Source organism: Mus caroli, chromosome 7 (assembly GCF_900094665.2).
Source record: "Mus caroli chromosome 7, CAROLI_EIJ_v1.1, whole genome shotgun sequence".
In the NCBI taxonomy this organism is placed as follows: domain Eukaryota; kingdom Metazoa; phylum Chordata; class Mammalia; order Rodentia; family Muridae; genus Mus; species Mus caroli.
This window is the reverse complement of record NC_034576.1, coordinates 135039085-135059945: the sequence shown is the minus strand read 5'-3', so window position 1 is coordinate 135059945 and position 20861 is coordinate 135039085. Positions and strand designations below refer to the sequence as shown.

General features: G+C 42.4%; 1 protein-coding gene across 5 annotated transcripts in view; it reads left to right on the top strand.

Annotated features, from left to right (window-relative positions):
- Positions 1-6720: 6720 nt before the first annotated feature.
- Positions 6721-20861, top strand: part of Eef1akmt2 (EEF1A lysine methyltransferase 2) — a 75204-nt gene continuing 61063 nt past the window's right edge. For 2 of the 5 annotated variants that reach the window (XM_021168067.1, XM_021168070.1), the window contains exons 1-3: positions 6721-6900; positions 7888-7953; positions 8674-8788. In XM_021168067.1, coding sequence (XP_021023726.1) covers positions 6791-6900; positions 7888-7953; positions 8674-8788 — 291 coding nt within the window. In that variant the 5' untranslated portion in view covers positions 6721-6790. Of the gene's footprint in view, positions 6901-6930; positions 7081-7887; positions 7954-8673; positions 8793-20861 lie in introns of those variants that run through there. The other 3 variants (XR_003837244.1, XM_021168066.2, XM_021168069.2) reach the window with 2 other exon arrangements.

The window sequence follows — 20861 nt, the reverse complement described above, 5'->3', positions numbered from 1 at the left end:
CGCGGAGGGTGCACAGCCTTCCGGGCGCCCCGCCGCTGAGCATCCTGGGAAATGAAGTCCTCCAAGCTACTCGAAGCTAGGACAGGGAATTAAAGGATTCCAGATCAAAGAGAACCAGCACCTTCAGTTTTGTGTGTCCCTCAGACACCGGCCTGACTGTACAGCCTTGTTATAATCCAGTTTGTCCCTTCTGCAAATGAAGTTGAAGGATGGAAGGCCGGAGATGATTCCAGCAATTGAACAGGTTGAGATTTGACTCGGGAACAGCATGATGTAATTTCAACTTGAACAGACCACTTTGCCTGCCTGGTTGAGACTAATGCGTAGGAGAAATGGAAGGGAAGGAGATTTACAATAATCCCCACCTGGTGCAGTGACAGGGGAATTATGGTCAGAAGTAGTGGAGCTGGTAAAACGATTGGATTCTGGACTCAAAAACAATTCAAATATAAGTCGTGTAATGGCAGAAGGGTTGCATGTCGGATGCCAGCCAATGCTACATAGACTTGTTTCAACAAACAACAAAAACAAAAACCTTCAAGTTTGACAAAAATCATAGAAGACAAATAGCAATGAATAAACTATCAAATTTAGAAAGAAAAAAAAAAAGGAACCATTTCTTCTGCAGCTTGCTAAGACTTCAGTATTCCTAGCTGGGCTCCTGATTTCCCTACAGAGCTGCTTCTCACTTCTTTTCCAAGTTCAACAAATAAAACTGTTTATGACAATTGCTCAAGTCAAAACCTTTGCAGCTGGGGCTGGAGAGATGGCTCAGAGGTTAAGAGCACTGACTGCTCTTCTGAAGGTCCTGAGTTCAAATCCACAACCATCCATAACGAGACCTGGCGCCCTCTTCTGGAGTGTCTGAGTGTCTGAAGACAGCTACAGTGTACTTACATATAATAAATAAATAAATCTTTAAAAAACAAACAAACAAAAAAACCTTTGCAGCTAACCTTAACAACTTCTTTTCTCTTGTTCCCTACATCAGATCAGCTAAAACGATCTTCAAAAAAAAAATACGGAGTCCTACGATTCACTACTAGCACATCTGCCACCCTGACCCAAAACACCATTTTCTCTCTCCTGGTTATGACAACTTCTCAGAGTCCCAGTTGGTGGCAATGTTGCCCTTAAGGGATGCTTGACATTGCTAGGAGATATTTTTCAATGCCAACCCCAGGGGAAGGAGGTAAACTCAGGAAAGACCTCATAATAGAATTAGCCAGTCCAAAACGTCAAGGTAATGAAGTGAGGCTGTTGACCTGCCAAATATATCCTCCACACAGCCAGTGAAATGGTCATGGTAATGCTTAGATATAAGGCGTCAATTATACCTGGCCGGCCTCCCAATCCTACACTGACATGCCTCTCCCCCTGCATCCCTGCTTCTACTACCCTGATAGACTTGGCTACAGCTACCACAGGAGCCTTTTTGCTTTCTGGAAGCACTGAAAGTTCATCAGGTCATAGTGCCTTTACATATGCCCCTTTCCTCTGCCTGAGATGCTGGTCTTTTGGACAACTAGATAGCTCACTGTTTTATGCCTGCCCTGGGTGCTTTGAAAGGCCACCCAGACCTCTTCTTCTTGCAGGACTGATTGATTTAGCCTGGCTGCTGGGGAAGTTTTCCATTGACAGCTCCCAGTTCACATCTCCTGGAACTATTCCCTGTGAGAGAGAACCTAATTTTCCAGCTCAGTTAGTTTTCTTATCCAGTTTAAGACCACCTGCCTAAGTGCCACCCACAAAGAGCCGGGCCTTCCTACATTAATTAGCAATTGCTGGAAATAAAATCCGATGGCTCACTTTTCAAAGGTGTCTCTAGCCAGCTTAGGTCTAGCTAACAGTGAACAGAAAACATTGCTAATGCTTGATAGTCTAGCTAAGTACCCCTCCCCCAAATGTTAATAAGCTACTCCCCCCAAACTGAAAGTTTAGAGTATAAAAAAATCTCAAACATCCAAACTTTTCTACAAGGTCATTGGTTTGATATGCTTTAAACTATGCAGGATGTGAAACATGGAGATAGATCCAGCCATGGTTTTGGTTGTTAGGGTTCTATCCTTCTAATTATTCAAAAATTAAGGAAGGGTCATTCCTTAGGGTTTATAGACAGTGTTCTGCACTCAGTAGGCTTGCTGTCATAGGCTGACACAGAAATTTTCCAGGTTGCAAAATAAACTGCTTCATTTTCTCTACTCTGAGTTACCAGAAATCAAGGCAACTCTTTTTTGTTTGTTTGTTTTTGTTTTTGTTTTTCAAGACAGGGTTTCTCTGTGTAGCCCTGGCTGTCCTGGAACTCACTTTGTAGACCAGGCTGGCCTCGAACTCAGAAATTCGCCTGCCTCTGCCTCCCAAGTGCTGGGACTAAAGGTGTGCGCCGCCACGCCCCGCTCAGTACTCTTATTATGAAGTGAGAATTATTGTTTCTGACATAATCAAGAGGGTCTCCCACAATTGTGCCCATAGGTTCTCACCATATTGGTTGTGACCCCTTATGGGGGGTCAAATGTCAAATATTGTGCATGTCAGATAACAGTAAGAAAATTACAGCCCACTAAGCCAATCTGATGTAGACAATTTCTCAACTGGGGGTCTCTTCCCAGATAATTGTAGGATGTGTCAAGTTGACAAAGCTCACTAAGACAAACTCTTACCACCATCCAGCATTGTCTGTACTTTTAATTCGATTTCCCTGTTTATTATCTTTTTTCTCTGCTAGCCTATTTTAAAATTCATGAAGGATTCATGTTTTAGTTGCTCGCAGTTGCAATTTTTTTTTTTTTTTTTTTTTTGTTCTATGGAATTAATGCCAGGTATGAAGATACTGCCTATTTTTTAACTGTTGAGTAAATGTTGTGTGGGAAAATGTGGAGTTCAAAGGAAGATGGTTTTATTCTATCAGCAGGTTGCTGTAGAGATATGGAGATATGCTGGGTTGGTGGTGTGTGCCTTTAATCTTAGTATTTGGGAGGCAGAGGCAGGCACCACTAGCCTTGTACAAAGTTTGTTCCCTGGACCCCATGTGGTGAAAGAAAGGAACTGACTCTTGAGGGTTGTGCTCTCACCTCTCCTCTACACTCACAATGAAGGTGTGTGTGTGTGTGTGTGTGTGTGTGTGTGTGTGTGTGAGATGCTTGCATATACAACAAGCATGCAATAATATCTTTAAAAGAGAAGGTCTTACCAGGCAATGGTGGCCCATGCCTTTAATCCCAGCACTCGGGAAGCAGAGGCAAACAGATCGCTCATTTTGAGGCCAGCCTGGTCTACAGAGTGAGTTCCAGAGCAGCCAGGGCTACACAGAGAAACCGTGTCTTGAAACCAAAAGAAAAACAAAACAAAACAAAACAAAAGGGCCCGAAGGCATGGAGGTGAGCATAACAGTAGCAAAATTACAGTTATGAAGTGGTAAGGAAAGAGTTTTTGTGTTTGAGGGTCACCACAACCCAGGGAACTGTACTATAGGGTTGCAGCAGTAGGAAGGCTGAGAACAGCTGTGCTAGGGGGCCTTTACCTGGTATACTTAAAACCTGAAGTCTTTCAGAGTTTGGAGTGATTTGGAGTTTAGATTTTTGGGTTGCTGATTTGGCCAGTTGTTTTTTGTCAACTCAACACAATCCTGGAGTTAGCTGGGGAAAAAGGAATCACAACTGAGAAACTGCCTTCACCAGATTGGCCTCTGAATATGACTGTGGGACACTTTCTTGATTTCTAGATGAAGTGTGAGGGTTCAACTCACTCTGGGCAGTGCCATCCTTGGGCACGTGGGTTTAGGGCTATTTAACCTCTATCCCCAACTCCAATTTTTGCTTCTAGCTGCCTGAATTTCCCTTTATACCTTAAATTCAATGAAACAAAACAAAACAAAAGGCCCGAAGGCGTGGAGGTGAGCATAACAGTAGCAAAATTACAGTTATGAAGTGGTAAGGAAAGAGTTTTGCCCCCATCTCTTCCTTTTGCTTTGATGTGAGCTTTTGAAAGGGGACAGCCCCCTCCCCATGCCTCCAGATACCCACCATTCTCATTCTCTCTCTCTCTCTCTCTCTCTCTCTCTCTCTCTCTCTCTCTCTCTTTGTGTGTGTGTGTGTGTGTGTGTGTGTCTGTGTGTGAGTGTCTCAGTTTTTCGAGACAAAGTTTCTCTGTATAGTCCTGGCTGCCCTGAAACTCACTCTGTAGAGCCAGGATTAAAGGCATGGGCTACCACCATCTAGACAGACTCTTTCTTTAAAAAGTTTATTATATGCTTATTGTGTATTGTAACTACTACTACTGCTGCTGCTGCTGCTGCTGCTATAGGAGCAAGGCGTGGGGAGCAATGCAGTGAGTGTTCCCCCGTGGACCCTGCTTGAGTTCCTGCCTTGTTTTTCCTCAGTGATGAGCTGTACAATCTGTATGCCAAATAGACCCTATCCTCGATGAGATGCTTTTGGTCAGTATTTTATCACAGCACAAGGAAAGCCAACTAAAGCAAAAATGCTCAACCTGTAGTAAAGATAAGAGCTGACATTTTCTGAACCCTGACTATATGCCATGCCCTTTCTAAGCTCACTAAACATACAGTATGTTCACTTGCAGTTCCTGACATCTCTTTGAAGCGGCATCTTTTTAAGCCCCATTTTATAGTTGCAGAACCGGAACTTAGATTTACTGACCATTTCTCACGTGTCAGACAGGTTGTATTTGGCTGGACTAATCTCATATGTATTCTCAGAGTGTCTTGTGGGACAGGTGCCACTATTATGCTTGTTATAATAGAGGCTTCACAAACTGACCTGGGGAAATTCAAGAACTTGCCCACAGTGATGCTTTAAAACATGGCGGGTGTGTGTGTGTATGTGTGTGTCTAACTCAAGAAACGAGTGCCCAGTGTCCCCTTTCAAAAGCTCACATCAAAGCAAAAGGAAGAGATGGGGGCAGAGAAGGGAGCTTGTTCTAGAAGTGTGTTCTCTGGTCCTGAGTGTTGCATGGTCAGAAAAGGGAAGGCTCTGCCCTATGACCACGGAACGTCAAATGGGAAGTGCTTAAGGATTCTGGGAAGCATGGTTCCAGAGGAGCTACAGGTGGGCACTGTGCACAGAGAAAACAACAAAACAAATCAAAACAGAACCGACGCTGCCAAACTCAAGTTCTACAAGTCTGCCTGTGGCCTCACACAACTGGTGCTCAGGGGGAGGGGCTGTGTCCCTCCTATACTTCTGCTTCTCCCTGGTGCTAGGCTTCTCCCTGGTGCTAGGCAGCTTACCCAGTGGATCCTCTCTCCCAGCCAAGAATCCCGTTTCCCTGGGTGATCAGAGGTGGTGCCCCACAGTCCTCAGCAGTAAGCAGCCAGAATAATCCTTCCTGGAGCCAGAGAAGAAACTTGGTATAAACCATGTTGGGTCCCCCCCACTCCCCCAGGGCTCCATACCAACAACTGTTTATAGCTTTTATCACATACAGCACAAACATCTTAACTGCTGGCAAGACATGAGGCTGAAGATGGGCTTATCTTTCATGGATGCTTCTTAATTAAAACCTAAAACTTTTAAAGACCCAGTCTGTCACACTCAGGCTTTCTTTCTGTAGCATCTAGAGTCTAGAAAAGATCAAAACAGCTACTTGCCCAGGGCAGCACTAATTGGCTGTGGTATCCGGTGGTTTTAGTGCTCTGTAATAAGGTTACTTACGCTCTTTCTTGAGTTCTTTAATCACTATGTACATGGATTTCCATCTGCCCTTTACTTTATTCTTTACTGCCAGAAGATCTTGGAACACCATGTATAGGAGCAGATGAACTGCTCAAACTGGGAGGGCAACATGTGTTGCCGTTTGCCTCAAGGGACTTGTTACTGGGCTTCTGTCTTCGAAGTCAACAGAAATGTAGCCCTGGAAACAAGTTCTTGTTGGAAGGCAGCTTGCTAGGGGCCTCTGAGATCCTTGCCTTAGATATTGAACCATGTTTATCTGAGTATTTCATGGCTAGTACAGACAAGATCTGACACCTAAGATCTTTTGCATTGTATTGCAGAACTACTGGCTGTAGTCAGACCATTTGGCATAAGATATTTCAGGTTCAATCAGTCTTGAAGAACAGTATTTTTTTTATTTTGAGCAAATGACAGTGAACAAACTAAAGCATGCAGAGGTTGAGACTTGGACAGGCTCAGATGACTAGCTGGCGACAAAGCAAGAACCTCTGAGGCCCCCTAGTATTTGACTACTCATTTTATCATAATTCCATGGCTGGTGGTGGTACCCTGGGTGGCCCAAAGGCATTCAATTCCTTGGCCATTAGCTCTTAAAAGGTCAGCCGGTTATGTCAATTCATTTTTCATAATTCTAGCCACAAATGAAATTAGTCTTTTGGTCGGGAAGGCAGCAATGCAATGAGGCCGACCTATCCACTTTCCAGATAGGTCTTGAAAGAGTGAGATGACAAGCATTTGGGCTGAGGGCTGTGCGTTTCAGACGGTTTTTGTGGTTTCTGGCAGCTTGTTTTCCAAAGTGCAGTATTTTGAACGATGACTTACAGACAGCAGTCCCCAGGTTTGGTCACTTTGAGAGCTAGAGAGTAAGGGGTAAATGTAATGTTGGCTGAAAGGCTATCTTGGCTTCTCTAGCCAGCATTGTACACTTAGTGGCCTCTAAGCAGCCTCGGCTCTTTGCTGTGCTTGGCCTCCCAAGGTCTGGTCTGGAGCATTAGAGAGACAGCCTCCTATTGCCTAGAGAGGCCAGGCCCGCGCCTCCCCTCTGCTCAAGTCGCGTCTCTATGGCGGCCTCGACAGCTCACTAGGCGCAGAGCGATATGAACGCGGATGCTGAGGGCCACAGCGGTGCTGTGGTCCCCGCGCAATCTCCAGAGGGCAGTTCCGCGGCGGATGACTTCGTCCCGTCCGCTCTGGGGACACGAGAGCAGTGAGTGTGGCGGGGAGGGTGAGCGGGCGCCTGAGGCCCGGAAGGAGATGGCGCCCTCTCCTGAATGGGGCCTGAGGGAGGAGGGCGGAGGCGACCTGTGTGGCTTAAGAGGCGAGATCGCAAGCACTTCCCAAGCACTTCAAGGGATGCAAGCCCACCCGAGGCCCTTGGGGAGTCCGTGTAGGGGTGGAATCTGGCTTAGGGAAAGGGGGGAGAGAGTTGGGCAACATTATACAAAGGCCCGAGAGAGGTCCCCACAAAGCTGTGAGGTCCCGGAGCAGGAGGTAGTCGAAATGGAAGATGCTCTAAACTGGGAACTAGGGAGATAGATGGTAGGGGTTCTGGGGAAAGAAAGATGAATCTCAGAAATTAATGGATAAGCATATAGAGGAGTGCGGGGGTGGGCAGGCATTAAGATGAGAGGAAATTTTGGAGGAGGGAGCAGGGATTTTAGAGATGAAATAGGAAGAGAAAGCAGATGATAATGGGAAGGGTTGCAGTTTTAAGGATTAAGAGAAGATTTAATGGGAGAACTAGAATACAGGGAGAGGCAGAGACTGTTGTAGCACTTAATTTTAAGTCCATTTTATCTTGGCTGCGTTCATTGTGAGCAAACAGTTGACCTACTGATTAGAAAATCCTGAATCTGCATATAGAAGACCAACTTTGGAGTAACAAACTCAGTTTGTGCAGTTCACTTTTGGACTTGGGATCCTTGGACAATTGCTCCTTTTTATTTAAGATAAAATGTATATAGGAGTATTCATCCCATGGGTATAAGTACTTGTATGATTCATCCTGCTTATCCATAATTTCCATTCTTTTAACCCAAGGATTTTTTTTAAATGCAATATATGCACTTATTGATAACACTAATAATGTTTAAGGCTGTTGTAAGGAGCCATGAACTTCATTGGAAATATTTGTTTAATTCACAAAAGACAGTTTAATTTGAGATTCTTGCTTCACATTTCATTGTTTATATAGTTGGGATGCTGTTTATGAGAGAGAACTGAGAACATTCCAAGAATATGGGGATACAGGAGAAATCTGGTAAGTTAAGCTGAGGAGTTGTTTGTGTGGGTGTGAGAGCGTGAACACGTGGACTTAAAACAGCAAAGCAGCCTTGAGCTCTTCAGAAGCTTGGGGCTGAATCTGGCTTCTGTGACAGCTTTAAAATCAATCTCTCTCTCTCTCTTTCTCTCTTTGTTCTTGTTCTCATTTTTTATTTTATTTTTTTTAAGACAAGGTTTTTCTGATAGCCTGGGCTGTCCTGGAACTCACTTGTAGGCCAGGCTGGTCCCATACTCAGAGATCCGCCTGCCTCTGTCTTCACTGACAGCTTTTAAATGCGTCTTTTCTTTTTTAATGGCCCAGATTTACATTGATCATAGTGCTAGAAAGTTGCTTTCGTTCCACAGTTGTCATTTTTTTTTAGAAAGTAAGAACCAGCGTTTGCTGATGTCCAAAGAGGCAGTTACTAGGACCCCATGTTTAAGGATTAATGTTGCTGTAGATAGAATATGTGTGTTTATAGATATAGTATACTTGTATGTTACACGTGGGTATATACATAAATATGTATAATATCCACATATCCTGGGTGTTCCATTTTTAGAGGCACAGCATCGTAAGTAACGATAAAGTTTAACTACTGAGAAGTGCTACTGTCACTTTTCAGGACTGGCGTTGAGCGTGCGTTATGGTATAGACAGCTTAACGTGTAGTTGTAACTTTTGCTGTCTGTCTGCTCTTTGTATTCTGTTCTCACAGGTTTGGGGAAGAGAGTATGAACCGACTAATACGGTGGATGCAGAAACACAAGATCCCATTGGATGCCTCAGTGCTTGATATTGGAACTGGAAATGGGGTTTTCCTGGTTGAACTTGTTGGTACTTTTAGTATTCATATGTTTGAGCCAATTTCTTTTTTTTTTTTCTTTTTTTTAAGATTTATTTATTTATTATATGTAAGTACACTGTAGCTGTCTTCAGACACTCCAGAAGAGGGCATCAGATTTTGTTAGGGATGGTTGTGAGCCATCAACGTGGTTGCTGGGATTTGAACTCAGGACCTTCAGAAGAACAGTCAATGCTCTTAACTGCTGAGCCATCTCTCCAGCCCTTGAGCCAACTTCTAAGGTGGATGTTTAAAGAACTGTTGCAGTTAAGAGATTACCATCTAACTGTGAAACAGAAATCAGTTGGAACACTGACTTTGAGTGTTCACCTGGGAGGAAAGGGCGACTGATTGGATCGTGGAAAGCACTCGATACATGGCGTCAGACGTAATCCTGAAAGATGAACTCCCAGATGTCTAGTGAATGCTGGAGTCCTAGGAGCATAAAATCTCAAAAGTCATAGTCTTGAAAGAGTAAAATCTTGAATGTTGAAATTCTGGAAGCCAGAATTCTGAAAACCTCAGTCGCTGTATTCCAAAGCAAAGGGTGTATAGGCACTAGAAAGCTGCATAATGTGGAGGGGGTTAGAACATTTATAGCCCTATGAATGGTAGCTGTATCATGTTAGTTGTGGCGAATACCAGAAATCCCGATTGCCCATTATTTAGGATATTTATGTGAGCTTTCCAGAGGAGATCAATGCCTGAGTCTGGGTGGAGTAAGGGAAGGGCTGTCTCAGTATAAGTGTACACTCTCCAGTAGGTTGAGGCCTGTCAGGAACACCAGAGCAGATAAGTTGGTCTTTCTGAAAGTTAGAACCCTTTTCTTTTGCTGTTGTATGTTTTGAAACTCTTGGCCTTGGGACCCGAGGGCTTACACCAGTGGTCTTAGATCTTTGGGCTTTGAGCCACAGACTGAGCGTTAATTAGCTTCACTGCTGCCTCTGGCATTTGGGCTTGAACTAAGTCAGGCTACTGACATTCCCTGGCAGACAGCCGGGGAGACTTCTCAGTCACAATAATTGTGTGACCCACTTCCTCTAATAAACCCCTTTCAAATCTATATCTCTTACTGGTTTTTGTCTCTAGATACTTTTACTATGAATAATTTGGTTTTGGGGAAGCAGCGTAATTCCTTCTTACTGTATTCCTTAGAATACAATGAAAGAAATCTGAAAAATTGTTCCCTTGCAAGCAGGCTTTGCAATATTTTAGTTTTGAATATTTGTTTGTGTGTATGGATTAGGTTTGGGAGCCAAGTGCCTTTACCTGCTGAACTATCATACTCTCCCCAAGGCTTTGATAATTCAATTATATAGAGCTACTTAACGGTTTCAATGTTTTAAAGCTTGGGTCAGTGAGACAGCTCAGTGGGTGAGGATGCTTGCCCCCAAGCCTGCCCACCTGAGTTTGAGTCCTGAAATGTGTGGAAGGAGAGAACTGATCGAGTAATGTTAGTTACTTAGCCGCTGACCTCCATAGGGGCTACCCATCTACTTACATAAACACACTACGTGTAAATGTTTTTTCCAGTTTTTTTTCTTTCTTTCTTTCTTTCTTTTTTTTTTTTTTTTAAATTGCGACAGTGTCTCTGTGTAGCCTTGGCTGTCCCAGAACTGTCTATTTAGATCAGGCTGACCTCAAACACACAGAGATCTGCCTGCCTCTGCCTCCTAAGTGCTTGGATTAAAGCTGTGTGTGACCATGCCCAGCAAGTAAAAAAAAAAAAACATTTAAAGCTAATTACTGGTACTGTGGAAATTCTTTAATTGTAACAACCAGACCTTCAAACACACATACATGCTTAACAGAATTTGGCAGCTGAAATAGTCTTCAAATGACAGTGCAGTGTCGAAGAGATAGCAGTTAAAGTGGTGGTTTGAAATGTACGAAAACCAGGGTTGGGGATTTGACTTAGTGGTAGAAAGGCCTTGGGTTCAGTCCTCAGCTCTGAACAAAAAAATTTTGGACTGGGGGACCAAAAATATTTAGGGGGCTAGAGAAATTGTTCAGTGAATAAGAGCGCTGGCTGCTCTTCCAAATTCAATTCTAACCAAGTTAATTCTCAGCACCTGTGTGGCAGCTCACACCTGTCTGTAACTCCAGTTCCAGGAGATCTGACACCTTCACACAGACATACATGTAAGCGAAACACCAAAGCACATGAATGAGTGACTGCAAGAAAGTCTTCTTTCCGGAATGACTCAGTTGTGTGTTGCTGCCGCTATGGCATTGCACTGTGCTCCTTGCAAAGGATGCCCCTGTCAGGAGGCACTGGAGCAGCTCACTGGCCTTCTGGGCAAGCTCAGCTTGCCTCCTGAAGAAGACACATATTTATCAAGTCTAACCGCAGAATACCTCACTTTGGCTAATGGATGGCCCAAATTGCATTTCGAAACTATCTCCATTTAAAAAGATATAAAGCCGGGCGTGGTGGCGCGCGCCTTTAATCCCAGCACTCGGGAGGCAGAGGTAGGCGGATTTCTGAGTTCGAGGCCAGCCTGGTCTATAAAGTGAGTTCCAGGACAGCCAGGGCTATACAGAGAAACCCTGTCTCAAAAAAAACCAAAAAAACCCCCCCCCCCCAAAAAAAAAAGATATAAAACTCACCCTCTGTTAGGGTTAAACATTTTAAAACTTAATGCTTTGTTGTGTATTAATACCTAGAAAAGGTGAAGCTTTGAAAAGATTTTGAAGCTTTGGAAAATGAGCTTAAATTGCATCCCAAGACAGTAATGACAGATGAATGAGGATTTAGGTGCAGCCCAGCCTTCTGCAAGTGAATTTTAAAGTGTGTCCAGTAAAGTGTTTGTTTCTTCCGCTCAGCCAGTGCATTTGTGGGGAAATTCAATTACGATCAAGTGCTTTCAGTAGCATAGCCAACAGAATATGCAGGTAAATGGATACCTTGGCTGTGCATCACAGTAGTGATGAAATCCAGTTTAAAATGGTTTTTATCTGTTTATTTTTTGCCGGAGAGATGCTTCAGCAGTTAACCATCTCTGGCTGCTCTTCTAGGGGATCTGGGTTTAATTCCTAGAGCCCTCATGGCAGCTCATATAACCCTCTGTAATCCTGTTCCCAGAGTTGTGGCTTGTAACTGTCTGTAAGTCCAGTTTCAGAAGGTTTGATGGCCAGGTGGGCACCGGGCACACAGGTTATACACAGATATGCATATGGGCAAACACCCATGCACATTTAAAAATAAATGTGTCATTTGAGCTTTGAGCTATGTATTTAATGAGAGATACTAGCTCAAAAATGTAAAAGAAGAAAAGGTGAACATTTAAGGAAGTTACCTAGTGTTCCCAGTGTTGACCTTTTGCTTCTACACTCACTCACACACAGATAAGAACACCTGTGCACTTGTATCCACATATTCATACACAAAAAGTACCACTTGTCTTCATTGGCATTACTCTTTGCTGGTGGGATGCTAGGAACTTCTGATGAATTGAAAGCATGTTTGCATGATGAAGGCAGTGATACTGCTGAGTGGTTTGAAGATTCTCAGGTGCCCAGTCATGGTGTTTGTTCACCAGTTTTGTGTGTTGAATTTGTGGCCCCTGTCTAAGTCCATAAGGAAGAAAATTGCTAAGTGGCCAAAACAACACAGGCATGGTGCTGAAGATGACATTTTTTAAAAAACTATTTATTTTTATTTTATTCACCTTGGTATGTTTTTGCCTGCTCGTATGTTTGTGTGAGGTTGTCAGATCTTGGAGTTACAGACAGTTGTGAGCTGCCATGTGGGTGCTGGGAATTGAACCAGGGTCCTCTGGAAGAGCAGTCAATTCTCTTAACCACTGACCCATCTCTCCAGCACCCCCTCCCCCTTTTAATTTTTTTGAGACAGGGTTTCTCTGTATAGCCCCGGCTGTCCTGGAACTCACTCTGTAGACCAGGCTGGCCTTGAACTCAGAAATCCGCCTGCCTCTGCCTCCCAAGTGCTGGGATTAAAGGTGTGCTCCACCACGCCCGGCTCCAGCCCCCCTTTTCATTACTTTTAAAAAAGATTTACTTTTTACTACGTTAAGTGCCTGTGTTTGCTGTATGTATGACGATGCCCACAGAGACCAGAAGAGATTGTTGGAGCCTCTGGAGCTGGAGTTGCAGGTAGTTGTGAGCCTTCCTAGGTGGGTGCTGTGAGCTAAATTCAGGTTCCCCAGAAGAACAGAAAGCACTCTTAACATCTCAGCCATGGATCCAGTCCAAGGTAGAGCTTTTTGATAGGAAGTTATGTTGCTTTATGTAAGCTATAGAATTTCAGAAGAACATTACCCAAGAAAATAAATAAATTTATTTCTCCAATTAAGGCAAAAACTCACCTTGATGTGAGACTTCTGAAAGTTGGTCAGCCCTCAGGGACTACTTCTCTGTTCTTGTTCATAATTTATCTTTTCTTATATGTTGGGTTTTCATGGTTTTTTTTTTTTTTTTTTTTACTTTTTGTTCATTCCCAGATTTTAAATCACCAGTTTTTTTTAATAATTATTCATTTTCCTCTGCTATATATTTCATTTGCATCATTTTGTATGAAATGTCTAAAGACTTGATTGTAATTTAGGCAAGTCATAATGAGACACGCCTTTACCTGCAGCACTCAGAGGCAGAGGCAGAGAGAGGCAGAGAGAGAGAGAGAGGCAGAGAGGCAGAGGCAGGCGGCTCTTTGTGAGTTCAGGGCATTCCTGGTCTATTCTGAGAATTCCAGACCAGCCGAGGATGCATAGTAAAAACGTGTCTCAAAAACAAACAAGCAAACAGCAACAAAACCAGAAGAATAGTTGTTTTTATACTTTTTTTAGATTTGAATCATCACAGTGTTGTAGGTGTAGTGGTAAACAGCCTGTGCATAGGGACACTGATACTAGCCAATGAAGAGGGGGGATTGATTTTTTTTTTTTTTTTTTTTAGCATTTGTGACAATTTCAGAAAGTTTATTTTTCTTTGTTTGCAAATTATCAACAAATCTTAATGTGGGTTTATTTTTAAACTTTAATTTGTATTTGTTTTATATAAATGGGTGTTTCATCTACATGAGTTTATGTAGAGTTAGAGATGGTTGTGAACCATTCTGTGGGTGCTGGGAACTTGACTTAACATCTTCTGCAAGAGCAGAATATGCTCTTAGCTACTGAGCCATCTCTTCAGCTTGCGTTTATTTTTATTTTTGTCCTTTGAGAAGGGTCAGTGTGTAGCTCTGGCTGGCCTGGACGTTGATTTGTAGACTAGGCTGGTCTGAAACTCATAAGAGACCCACTTGCCTCTGTCTCCCAAGTTGTGGGATTAAAGGAGTGTGTTCTCATGCTGAGCCCCCTGTTTTGTTTTTGAAGTAAGGAAGTAAGGTCTTACTGTATTATCCAGCCTGGCCTCCTAACTCAGGTCCTCTAGCTGGTTTTTTTTTTTTTGCTTCCTGAGGGCTGGGATTACATGTCTGCCACAATGCTGGATGACCTGTTTTCCCATGGATATAGTTTGTCTAACATTGAGTTATGTCTCCAGCCCTTAAGTAAATGCCTTTTCAATATTTTATTTTGTTTATTGTCTCGTGTAGCTCAGGCTGGCCTCTAGCTTACTCTGTCGCTGAGGTTGTTCTGAACTTCTTAAATTCCTCTATCCCTTCTGTGCTGAGATTACAGATGTACATCACTATGCCTGGCTTAAAGAGTTTTTAAAATGATTTTTCCCAGAGTTATTTTTGAGATTCTTGATCTTGTAGGATTTTATATTTAGTGATATTGGTCTTTTGAGGTTTCGTCATTTGGGATTATGTTGTTTGAGATTGCTTTTGGTGATCAGGACCTAATGCCCTAAGTGAGAAGCCCCAGGGGATTAGAGTCCTAGTCTTGGTTATTTTGGTTGTTATAGTCTTTACCTTGAGCAAGCCTGCTTAAGTTTTCTGGGCTTCATTTTCTCTTGAGGGTGTAGACTGGGTGATCTGTATTAGCTTCTCTTAGTTCAGGTCTGGAAATCTGTGTATATATATATATATATATATATATATATATATATGACTGAAGAGGTTGCTTGTTGTTTAAGAGTCATTGCCACTTGCAGATGACCCAGGTTCAGTTCTAGCATGGGCTCCCTCAAAACCACCAGCAACTCCAGGGGATTATTTTAAGTCTTCTGGCCTCCATAGGCACCAGGCCTGTTTATGGTGTACATACATGCAGGGAAAACATTTATGTATATAAATTTTTAAAAATAGTTTAAAAGGAGATGTTTGCAATTCTAATAGGGCATGTATTCTTCATTTTAGGTAATTATATGGCTTAATAAAAATACATTGTTCATGTACCCAAGGTTTGATACAAGTTCCTCTATCAGTATTATCCTGTGTTTATATTGGTCATTGCTATGCAGGAAGTGTAAGATGGAGGTTCATCTTAGGTGGTTTTACCATTTCCTCCTCCCTTCCTTCCCTCCTTCCTTCTCCCTCCCTCCCTCCCTTCCTCCCTCTCTGTTTTTTTTTTTTTTTTTTTTTTTCTGTCTGGACTTCTCTGTGTAGTCCCTGCTCTGTCTGGGTCTCACTAGACCAACCTGACCTTGAACTCAGAGATCCACTTGCTTTTGCCTCTTGAGTACTGGGATTAAAGACATGTGTCACCACCATCTAGCTTACTGATTTTTCTTATTTAAAATTTTTTGCTACATTTATATATTTGTGTGTTGTATGTGTATGTGTATATGTGTGTGCATGTGTTATCACAGCACCCATGTGGAGGTCAGAGGACAACTTGAGGGAATCAGTTCTTTCCTTCTAGCATGTGAGTTTCAGGGATTAAACTCTGGATATCAGGCTTGACAGCAAGTGCCTTTACTAACTGAGCCACTTAGGGTATAAACAAAAAGATTGAAATTTACTATTGACTGCCACATACAAATATGGCACTGGAAGCTTGAAAGTGTGGATCTTGAGCTTGGATTATAGTATAATATAGGATGGGCTGACAGATAGTTAAGTTGTAGCTCATTATATGTGATATTGGATATACTGAGTATAAAAGAGGAAACAGCATTGGAAATGGGGGGATGAGGAAAGGTCTTGAGGAGTTACTATCCAAATTGGGAGGGAATCTAAGTGAGTGTGGGCAGAGTGTAATTACAGAGAGAGAAAATACTGGATAACGAGAACTAAATACATGAAAGTTGAAGCAGCATAGGTCTTGTGCCTTTAAGTAACTGGTAAAATATAATTTGTGTGGAGTAAGGATAGAGATGTAGATTAAGTTCAAATGGCTACCATATTGTGTTTTGCATTGTGTAAGAGCTGGTTTCCTTTTTAGGCATAGTGAGGAGAGAGGCAGAGTAACATTTCTTGAAACAGTTTTAAACATCAAGACAAAACAAGCGTGTTCTTTAGAGCTCAGGCGTGAAATGTCTGCAGCTCAGTAGATTGTCTGAACACCCACACAGTGGTCACTGTGGTCAGCTTTCTTCTTCAGGAAAAGTAACCACTGTCCTCTGCAGGTCAGCCAACTGGGTCTGCACTTCCTAAATTGGTTAGCGTGGTTTTGAGTGTGTCAGTAGAACTTAGGTTTCCATATAACGTTCTGGAAGATTCTGGTGCTGATTGTAGTAGTTGGTTATTTTCATTGCTGTCTGGCTGCGTAGGATTCTTTTTATAGCCATCTCACGCACATATTTATTCACCTGTTCATTTTACCTGTAGACGTTTTGGATTTTACTTACTCAATTTTGTGTAGGCCAAGAGTTAACATTGGGTGTCTTTCTCAGTCACTCTCCACCTTATTTTTTTTTTTTAACTCTATCATTTATTTTGTTTATGTGCTTGTGTTTCTGTATGCTGTGTATTTGGGAGTGTGCATGTGGACTTTACTCACTCAGTTTTGTGAACGCAGGGTCTTGTGCACGCTGGACACCCATTCTTATCACTGAGCCATTGGCTAGGCCTTCCTTTGAATTGCTGTAGCTTACTTGTAGAAGCTAATGGTTTATCCTTGAGATTATAGTTTCTTATAGGTTTTCTCTGTCTGTAATTATGGGCTTTGTGGTAAGTGGTAATTTTAGTTTTCCCTTTTAAATTTTTTATTGTTTCTCTCTTGGTTGTGCATGTGTTCATGTGAATATATATGTGTATGTATGTGTAGGCCAAGAGTTAACATTGGGTGTCTTTCTCACACTCTCCACCTTTTTTTTTTTTTTTTTTTAATTCTATCATTTATTTTGTTTATGTGTGCTTGTGTTTCTGTATGCTATGTATTTGGGAGTGTGCATGTGGAGGTGAGAAGACACCTTTGTGGAGTTAGCTGGTTCTGAGGATCAGTTCAGGTTGTCAGGCTGGGCAGTGAGCACCTGTGCCTGTTAAGCCATCCTGCTTGCCCTTTCCACTTTTTTTTTCTGAGATAGCCTCTCGCTGACCCCGAAGCTTACTGATTCCTCTGCTTGGCTCCAGAGATCCTCCTGCCTTTTCTTTCCCAGTGTAGATTATAGATGTAGATTATAGATGTGTGATACTTTTACGTGGGTGCTGGATGTTCAACTTCATACTTGAGCAACAAACACTGTACCAGTTGACTCATCTCTCTAATCCTCTAAATAGTCATGCTTTTGTTTGTTTGGATAAGGTCTCTGGAGCTCAGAATGGCCACAAAACTGCTAGTAGCCAGATATTTAACCTCTGGCCTACAATCCTCATCCTTTGCATCCCTGGTGCTAGGAAGCTTGGATATGGGGTGTGTTTGTTATTGCTGAGCATTCTGTTACGTGGCTGTGTCTCACATTATTTATCCATCCACACACTATGCTTTTGGTTTGTTTGGCTCTTTTGAGACAGGGTTTCTCTGTGTAGCCCTGGCTGTTTTGGAATTCACTCTGTAGACCAGGCTGGCCTTGAACTCAGAAATCCGCCTGCCTCTGCCTCCCGAGTGCTGGGATTAAAGGCGTGCGCCACCACGCCCGGCTCCTGGCTCTTCTTTTGAGTCTTCAGTTGTCATACTAGTTAACATCCTATGTCCTGTCAGTTCTGGCTGTGTGCATTATTTTCCAGCAGTGCTGAACTGGTAAGGCCCATCCATGCTGGGCTGATGGGTCCGTGGCATCTGCTCCTGGAATGAGGCTACCCATGGGAGGCCACATGCCTCCCACTTGTCAGATGATGCTTCCCACTCCCCCTGGAGTGACTCAGCCAGACAGATGCGCGTAGTAGGGCTCTCTCTCAGTTTTGTATTTCACTAGGAGATCATGATGCTGACTGAGCCTGAGTGTTTTCTAGCAGAGAGAATAAATTTGGGGAGGGTGAAATGGGGTTAAAAAAGAATAGTTTTCACTTGCATTGTGAAGTGTGAAAATAAAATTGGTGGCTGTTTTTATTTAAAAAAACAAAACAAAACAGATCACAAGACCACTTGCCTCTGTCTCCTGAGTGCTGGGATCAAAGGTGTGCACCACATCTGACTCACAAGTATTTTTTTTGTCTCATCTTTTTTTTTGTTTTTGTTTTGTTTTGTTTTGTTTTGTTTTTTGAGACAGGGTTTCTCTGTGTAGCCCTGGTTGTCCTGGAACTCACACTGTAGACCAGGCTGGCCTCGAACTCAGAAATCCACCTGCCTCTGCCTCCCGAGTGCCGGGATTAAAGGCATGCGCCACCACACCTGGCTTTGTCTCATCTTTTAAAATATGTTTGTATACCTACATGTGTGTGCATGTGTATGTCAGGGTGCCTCTGTACAGGTAGGATCAGGCTTGGGTGTTTGTTCTCACTTCCTACCTTAGACAGGGTCTCTTGTTCTCCACTGCACACTTTGGGGTTCGCCTGTCTTCACCTTTCATAGTCCTCTAGGACAGTGATTTTCTGCCTTCCTAATGCTGCAAACCTTTAATATAGTTTCTCATGCTGTGGTGACCCCCAACCATAAAAGTATTTTGTTACTACTTCATAACTGTAATTTTGCTACAGTTATGAATTGTAACGTAAGTATCTGATATGCGACCCGCAAAGGATTCGTGACTCACAGGTTTAGAACTGCTGCTGTAAGATACTAGAATTGCAGATGCATGCTATCCCATCTGACTTTTCGAGATTCATGTGGGTTTTGAGGTTCTGAACTCAGGTCTTCATCCCTGGTGCAGCAAGCACTTGACTTACTGACTCATCTCTCTAGCCCCAAGAATTGTTTATCTATCTATCTATCTATCTATCTATCTATCATCTATCTATTTAATGTATATGAGTACACTATTGCAGTCTTCAGACACCAGAAGAAGGCATTGAATCCCATCACAGATGGTTGTGAGCCGACATGTGGTTGCTTGGACCCAGGTCCTCTGGAAGAGCAGTCAGTGCTCTTAACCACTGAGCCATCTCTCCAGCCCTACTTTACATTTTGACAGGTGGTTTTGCTATCTAATCTTAGATTGGTATTTTTCTTTGCTTGTCTTCTGGCTCCCATTCTTCATGACTGTCAGCTGGACAACACCCTTAGGTTTGCTCTTAGGAAGTAATGTGTCTTCTTGTTTCTCTGTTCTTGTTCTCTGGTACTTTCTAGAGTTTCCTCTTTAGTTTTCATCAGAAATACTGTGATGTATATGGTTTTGTTTCTTTGCATCTCATTTTCATTTGAAGTGATTGGGTCCCTTTGTCAGGATTGGAAAAATGTCAGTTATTTGCTGTTTTTTATTCTTGCCCATTCTGGTTTCTTTCCCCTTCTTGGATCACTTATATCTGTAAATATTTTAGATTTTATATATATATAGGTTGCCATGTTAGATCTTTATGGTTCTTTGTCATTTGTCATTCTGTTTTGAACAGGGATATTTTCTTTACTAATTCTTAAAAAATAATATCATACAAACTGGGCATGGTAGAACATGCCTTTAATCATAGCACTCCAGAGGCAGAATTAAGTAAATATCTGAGTTTAAAGTCACCCTGTTGAGCCGGGTGGTGGTGGCGGTGGCAAACGCCTTTAATCCCAGCACTTGGGAGGCAGGGCAGAGGCAGGTAGATTTCTGAGTTCGAGGCCACCTTGGTCTACAGAGTGAGTTCCAGGACAGCCAGGGCTACACAGAGAAACCCTGTCTCGAAAAAATGACAACAACAACAAAAAACAAAACAAAATAAAACAAAAAAACATCCTGATCTACATAATGAGTTCTAGGCTAGTCAGGGCTTTATAGTGAAATTCTGTCTTAAAAAAGAAAAAAAGAAAAAAAGAAAAAAAAAAAGAGTCTAATCCATCAAACCTATACCTGGACTTTCTTGATTTAATTATTGTACATGTTATTTTTATTTTTGTTTTAAAATCTGTCTCTGGTAATTCTCTCATTTGGGTCTTGAGGGCCTGTCCTGCATCATTTTGTTCTTTCCCCTACACACATAGGTTTTCTCATTGTAGTCTTGGCTATCCTGAAACTCACTCTGTAGACCCAGCTGGCTTTGAAATTAGAGATCAGCCTGCCTCTGCCTCCCAAGTGCTGAGGTTAAAGATGTGCACTTCCACTGGCCCATTGGGGCCTATTTTAATGTCAGTTTCCTCCTTGAGTTTTGATTGATTGTTTCTTAGAGTGTCCATTTATTTTTTTTTACTTGGTGCAATAATTGAATAGGAAAAGCATTGCTGATAGCTTTGAGGCTCTGCGTGATTATTATAGAATCCAAAAACATCAGCATAATTTTTTAAGTTGTAATGAAGGGTCAACAGTCATGGTAGAAGGAACTGCTAAAAGAATCATGCTAGGTTTTTCATCTGTTAGAGAAGGAATTATGAGAAATGAGAAGAAAATGGCTGTCTTTTGGTGGCTGTGGTAGATGGAGGTGGCTGAGAGGACAGCCCTTCCCATCAGAACAGAAAGGAAGGTGGGTATGGTGGTGCACTCAGGAGCAGAGTCGGGAGGATCCGAAATTAGAGGTCAGCTTAGGCTCAATAGCAAGTCAGAGATCAGCCTAGACCACACTATACAATGAGAGAGACTGTCTCAAAAACAAAGCAAAAGGAAAAATGAAAGGGGAAAAATAACTGGTGTTGTGTGTTTTGAGTTTAGATTACAACTCAGCCCCTTAAGGTTGAAAAGTGTTTTTTACCTTTTTTTGTTTTTTT